General features: G+C 42.0%; 1 protein-coding gene across 2 annotated transcripts; it reads right to left on the reverse strand.

Moving 5' to 3' along the window:
- Positions 1 to 2,464: 2,464 nt before the first annotated feature.
- On the reverse strand, positions 2,465 to 6,906 carry LOC136551731 (cyclin-D2-1-like). 2 transcript variants are annotated; one of them, XM_066543272.1, is made up of 6 exons: positions 6,422 to 6,906; positions 6,117 to 6,203; positions 4,080 to 4,178; positions 3,751 to 3,955; positions 3,528 to 3,658; positions 2,465 to 3,445 (listed from the first exon to the last, which is right to left on the reverse strand). In XM_066543272.1, exons 1-6 carry the CDS (start codon positions 6,677 to 6,679, stop codon positions 3,248 to 3,250), a joined length of 978 nt encoding a protein of 325 aa, XP_066399369.1. In that variant the 5' UTR covers positions 6,680 to 6,906; the 3' UTR covers positions 2,465 to 3,247. The 2 variants fall into 2 exon arrangements, with proteins under 2 accessions (XP_066399369.1, XP_066399368.1); XM_066543271.1 differs by having other exon boundaries at positions 4,080 to 4,181.
- Positions 6,907 to 14,916: the final 8,010 nt, after the last annotated feature.

Genomic DNA, 14,916 nt, shown 5'->3' on the forward strand with positions numbered 1-14,916 from the left:
ATTCCAAAGCTGCCTGTGACCATGGCCTTTTCTTCTGCTGTGGCCTGGTGACCAAAGTGCAATGTTGAATCAGCAAAGCTGTGTTCTCAAAGCCGGGGCTCCATGCAGCAACAACACTGGATTCAGTCCTCGACGCCATCTGCACCGTTCGATCCGACCCGGAGTCCGCATCCCTGCATCTTGACCGGCCAATATTTTATTTTAATGAAATGATGAAATTCATTTCGAGCCCTCAAAGTCGCTTTCTTTTCTCTCCCTCTTTTCATGGGAGAAAGATGATGTTTTTTCACCCCTCCTGGAAAGTGAAGGACTCCTCAAGATCTACCCTCTGACAAAAGAGCAGCTGCAAAAAACTGCAGCCATCGCCGGTGTCTGTAGCAAAGCAAAGAAGTTGTCTGATACCAGAATTTTCTCCATCCTCCAGCCAGCCAGCCATTCAGCAAAAGGAAATAAGACAAACAAATACGCCGAGTGAGCGCATCACATTCACAGATCAGTAGATCACAGGCACAGCAGCAGAATGCAAAAAAACAAAACAAAAAAAAAGATTCGATGTCCTGTGTGGTGGGGCTCCAAGGTCATGGCCTCATTTGTACATTATTAGGGCAAAGTATGGCATGGCATGGCCTGCCACAGATCATCAGGTATTGGTGCCGTGCAGCACCCCCATGCCATGGCCATATGCAGCAACCCCTGTCTGTGTGCCTGCTCTTGGAGTTGGAGGTCCATGGTCCATGTCCATGACATGTTGCCTCAGACAGATCCAGCTTGCACATTGGTTGCTAGCTGTATTGGGTCTGGGTGGGTAACTCCCTTCCAGAAACACTGAAAAGAAGGATCAAAGGATATGACAAACTGCCCCTGTTAATGGGTACTAGCACAATGATTCCCATTAGCCACTACTGTTGACCACGATTCTAAATGCTGTTGAACAAAATGATGGGGGTTGTTTTAACTTTATATATATATATTGTGTAATTCTTCCTAGGGGGCAGGGAGTTTGCAACTTTGCATAGACTGGTGCCCTGCATGTTCTCAGGTTGTGGATATTGTATTCTATATATAGATCAGTTCAAAATGCTAATTCCCTCATCTTAAACGAAAGCATATAGGAGATCCTTATTAGCATGCATCTAGCTTAGCTAGCAGGAGATTTAGGTGGTGTTTGGATGCAGGACTAATATTTAAGAGGTGTCTCATCAGATATCACATGGGGTGTCGCATAGGGTGTTCGGATACTAATAAAAAAATAATTTACAGAATCGGTCAGTAATTCGCGAGACGAATTTATTAAGCCTAATTAATCCGTCATTAGCATATGTACTGTAGCACCACATTGTCAAATCATGGACTAATTAGGCTTATAAAATTCGTCTCGCAAATTAATCTCAATCTGTATATTTAGTTTCATAATTAGTCTATATTTAATACTCCATGCATGTGTCTAAACATCCGATAGGACAACGACTAAAGTTTAGGGGTGAAACCAAACAACCCCTCACAACAACTCTCTCTATATATTAATTGTCTAGATCAAACTTATAACAGGTAGAAAAGCAGAGTACTGAAGCATGATTGAGCGAGCAATTCTTGTGATCTTGTTGGGGGCAATAAATAATACGCAAAGTTGAGTCATTCCTCGCAGTGCATGTCTACTTCCTACTGTGCTTTTTATGCATATAGCGAGCACCTAACCTACTCAGTTATAAACTTTCAACAATCATGTGATGATGTACAGTCATTTGTTTGACATTGTGGCCTTGTTTAAGTTCCAAGTTTTTTCACTCTCTCTCCATCACATCAATTTTTGAACGCTTGCATGTAGCATTAAATGTAGGTAAAAAAAATAACTAATTGCACAGTTTAGTTGGAAATCACGAGATGAATCTTTTGAGCTTAGTTGGTCCACGATTGGACAATATTTACCAAATAAGACGAAAGTGCTACTATTCATCGGGTTGAAATTTTCTTCAATCTAGGCCTTGTTTAGATTGAAGAAAATTTCAATCTGATGAATAGTAGCACTTTTGTATTATTTGATAAATATTGTCCAATCGTGGACCAACTAAGCTCAAAAAATTCATCTCGTGATTTCCAACTAAACTGTGCAATTAGTTGTTTTTTTTTACCTACATTTAATGCTCCATGCAAACGTCCAGAAATTGATGTGATGGAGAGAGAATGAAAAAACTTGGAACTTTGAAGGAAACTAAATAAGGCCCTAAACAAGGCCTGTGTGTTCATTGGCAAGGGAATTTTCAGTGTCAGACAACCCCTTAGCCCCTCACTGTGGCTGAGGTCTTTTCTGTCACAGAGCGACAGTGGTAGTGACAAAAAAATATGTGCAAGTCTGACCAGCTGCAACCTCTGATCTGACTGAGAATAACGGTGCAGGAACACAGTGCTAAACCATACAGTACAATCCAGCAGCAGGTAAAGTGAAACACAAAAACTCTCTCTTCAGTTTTTACTCTCTTCTCAAGCCAATTGAAATGGCAAAATCTTTATTGATGCACAAACAAGAAAGAAGAGATACAAACAATTAGCAAGGGGCCCCCAAAAGCCCCATGCTTGGACACTGTTAGCTCTGGAGATGGACAAATATTTCCCTCCAGAGCAGCACCACACTAGGGCATATCCATGTGCCTCCCCATCACAGCAAATTAGCATGCCCCCTCAGCAGAAGTATCAACAAAATACAAACAAACCACTCGGAAAGAAACAATTTTTGCCCTCATGAATATGAACAGAACTTTGCAGGCAGGGCTGCATCTTGGCAGGAGCCCTGACCGTCCGGCCCTTTGAGCACCACATTTAACCCTACCAATCATCACCCATCCACCGCAACTCATTGCCTCTTTCCCCCTCTCCTTCTCCATCTGCCGCCATGGCTTCCTCGCTGACCAATCAATGGTTACTCTGCAGCTCTGCGTCGGGGTTGAAGAAGCCCCACAGATTGTTGCACAGCACAGAGAAACACGGATGTGTCTGTTGTAGCTGCCTTTCTCTCTCGTCACCTTCACGTACTGCATACTGGCTGGCGGTGCAGAGGCCAGAGGCCTTCATGATGGCCGAGGCGTAGAGATCCAACCCCAAAAGAAGAGAACAAATGGCAAAAGAAAAAAAAAGAAAGAAAGAATCACAAAGAAAAAACGACAACAAACTGCAAAGAAATCGATCAAACCCTGTTAATCTGCCCAAAAAAAAACCATGTAAATAATGCTATCTACTTGCGTCCTTCAGTGTTTCACGTGGCCGTCGTCGGCGACCTCTTCCTCCTCTTGGCCGGGGGAGGAGAGGAGGTGGTGGTGGAGGTGGAGTGCGAGGACAGCACCTCATCCGAGCAGCACAGGTTCACTGCTGCCATGGTCGTGCTGGCTACCCTTGTCTGGACGTTGCCTGTCACCAGCTGCCGCATCAGTCTGTAACAGCTGCTGATCCCTTCCTGTAGGCAGAAACAAAAATTTACGTACGTATATGCTTCCAAATTATAAAGTTACAAAATGACATGTCGTTGTATGGAGTACCTCTGCAAGGCCGATGCACCAGCTGACGGCAGCCCCAGGGCTGACGGACTCCAGCGACGGCGTCTCACCGGTGGCACAGAGCACGGCCGCTGCCGCCATTGATGACGGGCAGTGGTCCAAGAACTCGATGTCTGTGGCAGCAGTTCACAGTTTCGCAGTTAGTACATTGGAGGTTGGAACTGCATCATGCACTGCAGCGGCCCCAAGCAGTGCATTATATTACCATGCATTGCAGCCAGAATCACTTGCGTGGCCCGGGCAATAAGGCACCTGGTGTGCCTCCCTCCCGGATCGACCTTGCACGCGAAGAAGTCGATGAAGGTGAAGGGAGTAACCGACCGGAGCCGCCAGTTGAGCGCCGTCAGGACGATGAGCTCCATCCGGCCGACCGTCCCGGGGTCGAAGTCGTATCTGCTGGTGCCCTCCACCTGCAATGCAATGCACAATGTTCATCAATCTTAATTAAGAGGTCATGAGTACTGGGATTAAACGTGTAACCATAGGTGGCATGCATGGCAAGAAGTACTACTAGTGTCCTACTAATTGCCTTGCCTGTAGGTCCAGGAGGGAGGGCACGAGGGTCTCCTCCATCTTGGCAGCCAGGGAGAGGCAGGTCACGGCCAGCAGCTGCATCGCCCACCCGTCCTCCTGCTGCTGCGTGCATTCATGGACAAACGCACAAAAACACCGCAATGAATATGCTGGAGCAAGGATCCACGAAACCAAAGGACAGATTATGCATGTTCCATGTTCTTGCATTGCATCTCCTGTTCTTTTATTATGTGAAATTCCGAAATTATTTGTCTGTTGGCATGGAAGCAAGGACGCCTAGCTAAGCTAGGTCATACATGTAGGGCAATCAAGATTTTGACAGGGATGTTCACATGGCAACCACAGAGAGCAGTGGTCATGCGTTTGTGACCACCGCTCTCTGTGGTTGCCATGTGAACATCCCTATCAAAATCTTAATTGCCCTACATGTATGACCTCCCTTGTTTAAATCCAGGTGTAAAGTTTTGAGGTGTCATATCGGGTATCATATGGGTGTGTCGCATGGGGTGTTCGGATACTAATAAAAAAAATAATTTACAGAATCTGTCATTAACCCGTGAGACGAATTTAGTAAGCCTAATTAACTTCCATTAGGACATGTGTTACTGTAGCACAACGTTGTCGAATCATGGACTAATTAGGCTTAAAAGATTCATCTCGCAAATTAGTCACAAACTGGACACTAAGTTATTTTTTAGTCTATATTTAATTCTTCATGCATGTGTCCAAACATTCGATGGGACATGGAGTAAATTTTAGGGGAAGGAACTAAACAAGGCCTTACATATTCAGAGTCCTCATAAGAGTTATTATGCTATAATAACACGAGGAGACGGAGGACATCAGGAGCTAGTAGCAAGTTAGACAAGAAACACTGTTACATTAGCACTCTAACCAACCATTACCGTTGAGAACAAACACATATGTACGGCTTTGAAAAAGATATGTTACTTCCAACAAAGGTTAGTGAGGTCTTGAGTTTCAGTCAAAGCAGTCTGGATAGGATAACCCTATTATCTTAGTGTGAATCCCTGAAGTTTCAGAGGGTGACCTCAGCATGGCATGGCCCATGCTTGATTGCTTGCTTTTACAGTGGAGTCCTAGTATATATATTCTATGGTTGATTGTTGTTTCATCTAAACATACATATAAAAATCCAAGAGCATGTGTTCAGTTCAGGAAAACAGCAGCAGCAGACAGCACAAGGCAACAAAAGTCAGAAAAATAGTGCTGCAGTTTCAACCAGAGCAGGTGCTGCATATGACTTGGTGCCTATACAGTGAAAGATGCGTGAGTGAGACCACTTTGCAGTGTTTACAGCTAGCTTGCAGCAGCTTGTGTGTTCTTTTCCTCTCCTTTGGTTCAGATCAGAATGAATTCAGATAAACTACTCCTACCACCACACCCCGACGAAACCCCACAGCTAGCGCACAGTCACAGTTGCAAGTCTCGCTCACAGGCAGGGCCATGGATGGATGGATGGATGGATGGAATAAAAATGTGGATAGAATGGGACGAGGTGATGGATGGCGAGGCACAATGATAAGGTGTGTTCCACACACGATGATAAAAGCGTCAGGCTTGCGCTAAAGCACGGCTGGCGGCAAAGGCAAAAGAGCCCTCTGTCTTGAGTGCATAAACAAAATCCCTTGACTCCTGTAGCTGCCCCCCTAATTCATTCTGTTAGGGGTAGGAAGGTAATTATACAGATGCTTATAATTGATTAGTTAATCCACGCGGACACGCTCCTCCAAATCCTTTCTTTTTCCACACCAACATCAGCACTAGTGCACTTTGAGCATCGATCAACTTCCCACTGACAGCCACACTGTGTGAGTGTGTGTAGGTGACACCATATATTTCCACGGCCACCACCATGCTCATATGTATGAAAAATAAAGAATTATGGTGCTCGTGTGTTGCTAGCTGATGATATTTATAAGGAAGGATGTAATTTAGTAAATAGCCAGTGTGTCGTCTGTGGTGAAAAGAGAAACGGCGGCTGCGGCGGTGGGGGCCACAACGCAAGGAGCTTACCGGCAAACGGTGGAGGGAGAGGAACCGGTCCATGTAGTTGACGGCGAGGTAGGCTGTCAATGGAACAAATCCATAGTACTCTTGCACCTGATGGCGATGAAGAAGAAGAGAGACGAAATAACAACACGTATATAAGATAGATGATATGAGATTGCTTGCTGAGTTAATATATATACATGCATCTACAAACCAATAAGACTAGACTACTAGAGCATCACGAAGAGCATGGTGAGACATGGACAAAGCAAGCGAGAAAGCTATAGCATGCATGTGAGTGTGTATGGCCTCGCGACAGATCGCGTCACCTTGAGAATCCATGCAACCGACTCGGCCCTGACGGCCGGGTCGATGGACCTGGACCGGAGCCTGTCGGGGTAGTCCGGCCTCGGCGAGTACTGGGCCTCGCCGCCGATGAGCTCAGCTATCGAGGCCGCCGACTCCTCCTCGACCGTGGAGCAGCACCCGTCATCGTCGTCGTCGCCGCCGCCGCCGCCGTCCCCGGCGGCGTCGAAGACGAAGGCGGCTGCGGCGTCCTCGGCGCAGAGGTAGGCGTCGTCCGGCATGCCGCCAGCCCGGCGTGGCGGTGGGTCCGATCAAGTCACTGGGCGGCCATCGCTGCCTGTCGTACCCGAGGGGAGCTAGTGGGCGGCGCGCGAGTGGTGGCGCAGAGACTTGCAGCGAAGTGGAATGAACAAGTGATGAGGATAGTAGGAGGCAGCGTAGCGTCAGATCAGCGTGAGCGATCGATGTGAGAGCACTTACTACTGGTAGTAGAGGATATCTATTTAAAAACTAGCTCCCCTAGCTACTGCCACTACACTGGCTTAGCTAGCTATCGTGAGCCTAGTTTATTAGGCAACGAATAGTATTTTTCTCTTATACTAAACCAGTTAACGGTACTTTCAGTCATAACTTATAAGTTAAATCAGCCTAAACAAATAGGACGCGTATGTGTGCTGTGTATATATGGAAGTGCTCACCATGCAAGACAGCATGTATATATGGTGAGGTTTTGTGCAAATTTATCCTTGTGCGGTTTGTGCTAGCTGTATGGTACAAAGGAAATCGATCGACCGAATGCAGCCTGTTCGTTTTGGCTGAATTGGCTTATAAGCCATAGCTGAAAGTATTATTAGCACTAGTACAGAAACAAACTGTACTCCCGGTTGAAAAACCCCTTCAGTCCCGGTTTTTCAACCGGAAGTACGAATCCGGGACTAAAGGGCCCCTCCTTTAGTCCCGGTTTCTCGCCCGGGTTGGTAATACCAACCGGGGCTAAAGAGGCCTCCCGGCCTGGCCACGTAGGCCGGCCCTTTAATCCCGGTTGGTATTACCAATCGGGACTAAAGGTTTTCTTTTTTTTTGTTTCTATTTTCAATTGATGATTCGTTTTGGTTTTCGAATAGGTTTTTGAATACGCATTCTATGCTGCTAATAATATACGTATTCTACACGCTTATAATGTTCGAACATTTTATACAAACTAAAGTATGAAACTAACGTATATATTACATGCATATACATATATTGTACGTTATTTTATGTACATATAATATGTATATATATATTACAAATAAAGCTTGTATTGTATATTCTATCATATCCTTGGGATAACAAATTCACTCCATCTGATTTGGCTTTCATGTTTCGTTCATGTCATTGTAGAACTTGTTGGCGGGGTTTAAGACCTGGTTATTAAGAAATCCTGCTATGGTCTCTTGAATTGATTTCAATTGATCACATCGTATGATTTTTTCCTTCAACCATAGAGTCTTCAATAAAAGTTAAAAGAAAAATATTAATATATATATATATGTGTGTATTGGTCACGTGATTACTTATATATATATGAGCAATAAAAGAAATTATGAATATATGAATATATTTATATAACGTACTTTGAGGATCTCTTCAGGAGTTCTTTTTTAGTACGTCATGATAAACTCGCAAATATAGTATCCGCAGTAGTTGGTCCCATGTTCTTGCCTCAGAACCCACTTTTACGAGAAAAAAGATCCGGTGAATTGAAAGCATGCATGGTGTTAATTGAATTTTATATATAATATATATATATAGCTAGTACTTACTTTGTGTGCGATTACATCCAGTGGCGCTTTGTAATATTTTATGTGGTGTTCCTCAATGAAACTTTTCTAAACACTAAGCCCAATAAAATAAAAAATTAATTTAGCCTTTAATAATTATTGCAGTTAAGAGATCAGGGTATATATAGTTGCTAGAGAGACCAAATTACCCTTGGATAATATTTATCATGTCTTGATACTCTGTTTGCTCTTTTCTTAACGAGTCTAAGATGCTCAACCGACTATTGGCCATATCGATGACTATCAATATCCAGTGATTGTTGCATATATTTTTATACATAAATATGATCGACATTAACTAGAGTCAACATATATATATGGGAGATAACTTAGCTAGTAAGCAAATAATTGAACAAATGTCCATATGATCGACATTAATTATTTAACACTCACTTGAAATTGTAGGAGAAGAGTATGTCCTTGTTTTGTTGGTTCACTAAGAACCTCATGAGATTTTTTTTGAGTTCAGCTTTCCATTCAGGCGGGGGATTAGGGTGTTTGAATACGACATTTGGATCAACGAAACCAATAGCATTATCCTTTCTCTTTCTAAGTTCTGTCATCTCATATCTACATATATAAAAATGTAGTGTGAGGATATATAATTTATATATATACATGTAGCTTTATATATATATACTTTAATAGTAGAAAATAATCATACTTACAGACAATAGCAGCTAATGAGACTTTTGTCGAGAGAGTCTAGGTGGCATAGTTGGTGTAATTCTAAAACCTCGACATATATAACGTCATCGCCACGGAAGTAATGTTGGTTTCTAACTCTGACAGAAACAAAGGTCGTCTCTCCCCGTTCACACGCCGCCATGTACCACTTGTTTAGCAGGTACATTTGCGTACCCAGTTCACCTAAGGCCTTAGGGTTGTATAGACTCTTTTTATGTTCAAATTTCTTCCAAGGATCCACTTTCGAAGCAGATGGTCCTTCAGTGAGCACTTGAACATGGTCCAAACCAGTATCCTCGTAAAACTGAACCAGGTCCTCAAAAATCGACGTCCAGTAAGTCTAAGTTTGAACCATATTCATTACGAATGACAAGAGGGGGGACTGATTGTTGCGATTGCTGTTCGAGTTGTGTAATACCTTTCCCTGCTCTAGTCTTTTTCTGCGCCGCCTCAAATAACTTGGTGAGAGAGCGGTCGTAGTCCGATTTTAGCAGGGTCTTTTGAGATTCCCGCTTTTTCTGGTCCACCTTCTTTCTTAGAAGATCTGGAGGTAGGTAGAAGTACGGTTTCTCTGGGTTCTCCCTCGCTTCTCGTTGCTTTCTTACTTTTTCGAAGAAATTGTTCATATCTTTTTGTACTGCAATATTTAATTCCTTTTCACTTTTCTCGTAAGACAGCTTTTGGGGAATAACTGGATTAGAGGAGGCTTTCTTCTTTGCTGGCTGGTAGGCCAATGGCTTCGTTTGCGGGGTGGACCTCTTAGGAGCTGGCTGCTTCTTGGTCATCAAGGGAGGCGGGGCAGCCGTTGGAGACCTTGGAAGTGTTGGAGACCTCCTTGGATGTGGCGGCGGTGGCGGCATTGCATAATCATTGTCCGGAGCACTATGATGATCTAGAGATTGAATAATTGGACTTAGGTTGGTGGAGGCCCTGCTGTGTGAGTACAAAAAAATAATTAGGTATAAGAAATTATTATTATTAATCATGCATGTCAATAGAAAATTAGTGAAAAAATTATTTCGTTCACTTTTGTCCGCACCTATTGTCTGGCAGTTGAGGAAGCGGCGGTGGACTAGAGACCCCGGGAATAATGATGTAGCGCTTGCGCCATAGTATGAATGCCTTCTCTACTTCTCCTAGAGTCTTCTCCCCATCACCTCCTGGAATGTCAAGAGCCATATCACTAAAACCTTTGTTAACTCTATCCACTGAGACGCTAACATATCCAAGTAATATTATTACCCCATGGATTTTTGGTGTCTTAGTAGGATCTGAAGGAGAAAAAACACCGAGAGCCACCATGATTGTGGCATTCTCTTTTGGAATATGTAGCTCACATGATGTAAACGGTGCAGTGATGTCATCCATGGAGAAAATGTAGCATTGCGTCATTTTGATTTGGCAACTCCGTAGAAGCACAACTGCTTTTCAACTAATCAGGGGTGCTAATATTAATGTTGATTCCTGGATCTGATGCCTGCCTTTGGGTACTCATTTCTATTTGCACTTGCTTTATGATTTCCTCCTGCATCCTAGCTTGCATATCTTTTTCATGCTCCTATGCTTGAAGCAATACCTCCCATGACTCATGAACATATTCCTCTAACCTCCTGATCCACACTGCTTCCTCATCCTTCTTTCTCTATCGGCTTCTGTAGGTATTTCTATCGTTAGGGAAACCATGTCCCCAAGAAATATTCTGTCCTAAATCTCTCGTTCGGCCACTGTGTTCAGCAGTCCTGATGACATATGTCAGTTCATCCTTCTCTCTATTGGGCCTAAACGCACCAATAGCTTTAGCTTGTAGAGCATAAGAAAATATTTGTGTTTCTCTTTTGAGTTTTGGGCCATAAATCAGCTTTCCGGTCTCTAGGTCCAGTCTTCCCCCATAAGCAAAAAAAAATAATTCTTCACGCGTTTGGGCCAATTGAGTGATTCTGGTGTGATACCCTTGGTAAGAATGTCCGCTTCCATTTTTCCCCACTTGAAAATAGCAGTCGCTTAGCCACCTGATCCCATGCCATGGTGGTATACCTTCTGTCGGGCATTCTCTTGGTTCCTTCTCACCCGTTTCTCATCCTCTTTCGATGTCTTGTACTGTACAAAATTATTCTAGTAGGGCCTCAACTTCGCGAGCGGGCCCTTAGTATTAAAATTGGGCGTTAGGTTCTTCTTGACATATTTCGTGTATAGGGATTTCTTCTAAGTCTGGAATTATGTGGCCATCTTCTTCATAGCCCACTTTTGAACTAGCTCCTTCAATTCATCATCGTTGATATCATCATAATCATTCGCTTGCAACGTGAAATGTTGAAGGATATCATCCCAAATTAAATTCTTATCAAGATCAGAGACAAAACTAACATGAGGCTCGTTGATCTTTTGCTTCCATTCACGGGCACTGATCGGAAGTTTGTCCCTTACAAGGTACCCACAGTGTTGCACGAATTTCGTTGCATGTGGACCAAGTGGTTCGCCTGTCTCGATATTGAATTCCGATATTATGTAGTGCCTCTCCAATGGCTTTTTCGGGCCTCGAATATTTTTGCTTTTTGCCGTTGTGGTCGTCGATTCAGAGGGCTACGTATAAAAAAAGAATAAATAAATATCATGTGTACACATAATAGATGATAGATATTCAAATATATATATATATATATAATATTCAAATATATATATATAAATATATATACCTCACCAGTATTTTCTTGCACAATATTTTCTTACTTATTTTCAAGAGCCAGGTATTGACTCTCGTCATCTACATCCTGCTGGTTACCATCGGCAAATTGAGTGCCGGTGTTGATAATATCCATCATTTCTTCATCCATATCTCTCGGGGCAACCATCTAGCTTTTACACCACTAGATATATCTATAAAAAATAAAAAATATATATCTATAAAATAGATCGAGTCGTGTGCTTAAAATTAATTAAATAACTACACTCAAAATTCAAGTCTCCAAAGCATAACTTTGATTTCTTATTTTCTAGAAATATTTATTAGCAAGTGATATATATAACAAATTTATATATATAACAATATAAATTTAAAACTCTCTAATATATATAACAAATTTATATATATAACAATATAAATTTAAAACTCTCTAATATGTATAACAAATATATATATATAACAATACAAATTTATAACTCTCTAATATGTATGTATAACAAATTTATATATATAACAATATAAAATTATAACTCTAATATATATGTATAACAAATTTAGCTATATAACAATATAAATTTATAACTCTCTAATATAGATGTATAACAAATTTATATATATAAAAATACAAATTTATAACTCTCTAATATATATATATATATATAACAAATTTATATATATAATAATACAAATTTATAACTCTCCAATATATATATAACAAATTTATATATATCAATACATAGTACGGGGCCGACGACATTGGTGGCGGCCGGCGTTGGTGACGGTCGGCGGCGTTGGGGCGGTCGGCCGGCCGTCGTGGAGGTGGCGCACGGGGTTCTGTGGCGGCGTTGGTGGCGCGTGGGGCAGTCGGCGTTGGGGCGGGCGGCCGGCCATCGTGGAGGAGGTCGGGTGGCACGCGAGGCGGCCGGTTCTGCGGCGGCGAGAGCCGTGCGGCGTCGAAGAGGTGGTCACGGGCAATGGTGACGAGGGCGGCGGCGGCGGCAATGGCGATGGGCGACGCAGATGAAGAGTGAGGAGAAAGAAGAAACGGCTGCCTTATATAGGGAAGGGACCTTTAGTCCCGGCTCTTGTAAACGCCCGGGACGAAAAGACCTTTAGCCCCGGGTGGTAGATCTATCTAGGACTAAAGTTGGGCTGCAGTTTCACTTTCCACCTATTTCAAGCTCCATTTGTTTTTTTATATATTTATTTCTATAAAATGTTAAAGTCTTGTTAATTGCACATTAAATTAAATACAAGGCATAAAATTGTTTTAAAAGAATATGGATTTACTTTTGTTTTATTGCACATAGGAAAATTGTGTGACCTAAATTTTTTTGTTTTTTCTTATAAATATTGAAACATAATGTCATTAATAATTACTATTTCATTAATGCAAAAATGTAGTGTTTAATTTAAATCATTAAAACTTTTGTTTTCGATTGGAAATTTGTTTTCACATCATTTTAACGTAAATCTTTTCATTTTTTCATCACTCATTGTCCAAAAGCGACATGGAAATCCCACCATCAAACACAAATTTAATCTGAACATAGAAAAAAAAGAAACACCTAATAAACATCTCTGAATTCACAATTATTACACAATACCTCTAATACACACTATTAAACATCACTATATATATCAAGCGGGCACAGTAGTGAACTTCTTCTTAACATATATCCTTTGGTTATAATCGCGCTGTAACCATAGAGTGTCCTCATCATTTAGCTGGATGCTTGGGTCTTTGTTCACTGTGAAGGGTGGAATTCGGTCATCATTTTTATAATCTTCTAATATGTCTGACTTATCTTCAATTCCGACGATGTTTCTTTTCTCTGAAAGAACTATGTGATGCTTTGACTCATTGATTGGGTCGTTGTTGTTTTTTCCTCTCTTCGGTTTTATAGACATGTCCTTGACATAGAACACCTGATTCGCATTCTTGGCAAGGACGAATGGTTTGTCTTTGTACCCAATATTATTGAGGTCCACGGTTGTCATTACATACTGGTTGTCGACTGCTACCTCGCCTCTAGTCACCTTTATCCATTAGCACTTGAACAAAGGTACCTTAAAAGTAGGTGCATAGTTTAGTTCCCATATCTCCTCTATGTGGCCATAATATATTTGTTTATTTCGATTAAGGTCGGTGGCATCTATGCGGACACCACTGTTTTGGTTGGTGCTCCTTTTATCTTGGGCTACTGTGTAAAATGTATTCTCATTTATCTCGTACCCTTTGTATGTGAGGATATGCCACGATGGCTGCCTAGCCAACAAATACAGTTGCTCATCAATACTCTCATCACCCTAACATTTTTTTCGCAACCCGTCACTGAAAGTTTCCATGTGCTGACGTGTAATCCAAGCTTTAGACTTCCCTGAAAACTTGGATCGGAGCAACTCTTTATGTGTCTTGATATACGGATCCACCAAGGAGGAGTTTTGCATAATTGTGTAGTGTGCTTTATTAAAATAATTGCCCTGCGTACCAATATATGGTTTCTTCCCTAGTGTCCCTTTTCCACTTAGTCTCCCCTCGTGTCACGATTCAGGAACACCAATTGGGTCAAGGTCAGGAATAAAAGCAACACAAAACTCAATGACCTCCTCTATTCCATAGCCCTTGGTGATGCTTCCTTCTGACCGAGCACGGTTGTGAACATATTTCTTTAGGACTCCCATGAACCTCTCAAAGGGGAACATGTTGTGCAGGAACACAGGACCGAGAATGCTAATCTTCTTGACCAGGTGAACTAGGAGGTGTGTCATGATATTATAGAAGGAAGGAGAGAACATCAACTCAAAGCTGACAAGACATTGAACTACATCATTCTATAGTTTAGCTAGATCCATTGGATCGATTGCCTTCTGAGAAATTGCATTGAGGAATGCACATAGCTTCACGGTGGCTAGACGTACATTTAGAGGTAGAATTTCTCTTAATGCAACTGGAAGCAATTGCGTCATGAGCATGTGGCAGTCATGGGACTTTAAGTTTAGGAATTTCTTCTCTGGCACATTTATTATACCCTTTATATTCGAGAAGAATCCAGATGGTACCTTAATGCTTGCTAGGCATTCAAACATGCTTTCCTTCTCTTCTTTGCTAAGAGTGTAGCTAGCAGGACTTAAGTAATAGCATCCATCATCTGTCTTCTCTGGATGCATGTTGTCTTGTTCTTTCAAACACCGTAGGTCCTGTCATGCTTCAAGTGTATCCTTAGGCTTCCCATACACACCCATGAATTCTAGCAGGTTCACACAAAGATTCTTCATCAGGTGCATCACGTCGATCGTGCTATGGACCTCTAGGACTTGCCAATAG

The sequence above is a fragment of the Miscanthus floridulus genome, chromosome 4, assembly GCF_019320115.1.
Source record: "Miscanthus floridulus cultivar M001 chromosome 4, ASM1932011v1, whole genome shotgun sequence".
In the NCBI taxonomy this organism is placed as follows: Eukaryota; Viridiplantae; Streptophyta; class Magnoliopsida; order Poales; family Poaceae; genus Miscanthus; species Miscanthus floridulus.

What these genes read in the sequence shown, in the direction of transcription:
- LOC136551731 (XM_066543271.1), bottom strand. Translation starts at nt 6,679, where the DNA reads ATGCCGGACGACGCCTACCTCTGCGCCGAGGACGCCGCAGCCGCCTTC. An exon ending in CGGTTGCATGGATTCTCAAG is followed by an intron (nt 6,204 to 6,421) that starts GTGACGCGATCT and finishes CATCGCCATCAG; the next exon opens with GTGCAAGAGTACTATGGATT. An exon ending in GATTCTGGCTGCAATGCATG is followed by an intron (nt 3,659 to 3,750) that starts GTAATATAATGC and finishes CTGCTGCCACAG; the next exon opens with ACATCGAGTTCTTGGACCAC.